The sequence below is a fragment of the Psammomys obesus genome, unplaced genomic scaffold (genome assembly GCF_907164565.1).
Source record: "Psammomys obesus unplaced genomic scaffold, mPsaObe1.curated_primary_1811, whole genome shotgun sequence".
Lineage (NCBI taxonomy): Eukaryota > Metazoa > Chordata > Mammalia > Rodentia > Muridae > Psammomys > Psammomys obesus.
Window position 1 is genome coordinate 11,808,700 of NW_026588752.1, and position 2,351 is coordinate 11,811,050.

Below are 2,351 nucleotides of genomic sequence, written 5' to 3' on the forward strand. Positions count from 1 at the left end.
ATCATCATCATCATCATCATCATCATCATCATCATCATCATCATCATATCACCGTCTCTACCTCATTATAGATGAAGAAACCAGTCTAGATTTGAACTTGGGTCTGACTATACAACCCAAACTTCTAACCTTCTTCAACTCCTCAAGGCGTAGGCCATGCCTTTCTTATTTTGCAAGAATACTGCCTTGCATGGAGGAATCTATGGCGCTTCTACTCCAGGCCTTCTTTAGAATGCTGATGACATCCTGTGTCAGGGCTGCAGCGGGCATGGGGAACAACCTGGTAGGGATTGCCTGCTGCTCAGTAGACCTCAAGGTAGCTAAATATACATCTGGGTCTGGTAACAAAGGGGCTTCAGCAAGAGACATCAGCATCCCTTTCAATGAGGCCACAGGAAGGACGGCTGATGACACCCATCCTGAAGAATGAATCAAAAGGAAAAGCACCCAGAGATGGCCCAGCTGTCTTAACTCCTTGCACTACTCTGGCTCTTTGTCTTCCCCCAAGCCCTTATGCCCACCATCTCCAGTGACCTTCACAGTGGAAAGCTATGAAGTAGGAAAATGTTAAAACCTGACTTGAGATATGGTCTAGATGTGGCTTCCATTTAGCCTGCACTAAACCATTGCCTTTTTTTTTCCACAAAAGATATAAGAGGCCTTCCTTTCTGGGCACTTCTCCAGGACACCTTTCATGCCTTAGGACACAAGAGTTCCTCCGCCCACACCTCCTGCTCATTTCATAGTCCCTCTGTTCATGTGTAGATGGCTAGCAGGGTACCCCAGCTGGAAAGGGTGGAGTTGGAGAAGCTTTGAAGATTTAAAGGAGCTTTTATTGACTCTAGTTCAAACTTCTTATTCTATAGATGGAGAACCCAAGGCCCCTGCGGATACTTGTCTGTTCTCAGTTGGGACCTTTCATCTCAAAGTGCTTCAAAGAGCTAAATGCTTGCCTGTGGATGGATAGATCTGAGCACCTCTAAAGTAGCCATTCTCAAGTTGTGGCTCAGGAACACCCTACACACACACACACACACACACACACACACACACACACACACACACCCCTGCATCTATCATTTTCACGTCTTAGTTGCCTCAGCCCTGGCCTGTTGAATCGTTCTCTCTTAGGTGGGGTCTGCTACCTGGAAATCCCCGAATCAACCTTTAAATTCTCACTTAGAGTTGGGAGGATTGCATCACTGGTGCCACTTAGAGTCACAGTACCTGACACCTCCCTTCCCCCCAGCCACCACTTCCGCTCCCAATTTGAAACAGAGGCTTCTGGGAGCTCAGATGGCCAAAGCTGATCAGGCTGTTTTCTCGGAGATCCTCAGATAATCTGACAGGAACCATTTTTACAAAAGCTCTAGTGAAGGACCCGTTGGCTTCAGCCCCCCTCCAAACTGGATGCCTGGGATGTTAGGGCAAATAGTTCAGGGGTCATCTGACTCAGAGAAAACCCGCAGAGCAAACCAGAGGATGATGCGGCTTTGAAGATGGGTGAGGAGCCATGGTGGCTTCAAGATAGGCCAATGGAGAGTGCCCTATGCGATGCAAAGCCTGGCACATAGACCTGAATAGCAAAAGGCCAACAACGACACCTTATCTTGAGGTAGTGTGCACTTGGGAGAGGCTGGAGGCAAGGATACGCTTTCTCTGCCCCCATTTTCTCCTTCAACCCAGCGACTGCAGCAGGCAGAGAGAAGCATTGTATCCCAGACCGTAAGTTAGCGTGGTATGCCCTGCCCTCACCCATGCTGCAGGACCGATAGCATCTACCTGCCTGAGGCCCTCCAACCAGCTGCCCTCCTCCGCACTGCAGACCCAGTGCCCACACCTACCCACTCCGTGCCGCTCCTTGTCCGTTTTGCGCCAGGGGGCCATGGCTAGACTGGAGCCTTGAGAGCCTCCTGTTCACTACTGAAGAGGCTTGCTGTGGTGGCTAGGCGCCTTGCAGGGCCTCACTTCCTTCCTCTTTTTAAACTCTCTCTCTCAAGGTCCGCCTTCTTCTCCTCTGGGTTCCCACTCCCCCTCCCCCCTCCTCAAGCAGGGGCACACTAGCTTGCCAAGGGCTAGAAGACTGCCTGCAATACTTGGGAGACCACCTGCAATTTGTCTCTTTCCCAGGAAAGTGGCTACAAGCCGGACAAGGTACTTAAAGCCAACCGAGACCACAAGCTCAGTTTCCCTGACTTCTGAACCCCATTGGTGGCTGATCTTCATTTCTCCGTGGGCTGATCTTCATTTCTCTGTGATTCCGGTTTTTTTTTTTTTTTTTTTTTTTTACGTCTGGAGACAGGATAGGTGTGTCAAGTCCTGCAGCCTTTCCGTGAGGATTAGAGAAGAAT

The 2,351-nt window shown here is 49.8% G+C and overlaps 1 protein-coding gene across 1 annotated transcript in view; it reads right to left on the reverse strand.

Annotated features, from left to right (window-relative positions):
- Dock2 (dedicator of cytokinesis 2) overlaps nucleotides 1–1,905 on the reverse strand; it is a 403,875-nt gene extending 401,970 nt beyond the window's left edge. The window contains exon 1 of the mRNA XM_055604610.1: nucleotides 1,845–1,905. Within this exon, the coding sequence (XP_055460585.1) occupies nucleotides 1,845–1,887 (43 nt within the window). The 5' untranslated portion in view covers nucleotides 1,888–1,905. The remainder of the gene's footprint in view (nucleotides 1–1,844) is intronic.
- Nucleotides 1,906–2,351: the final 446 nt, after the last annotated feature.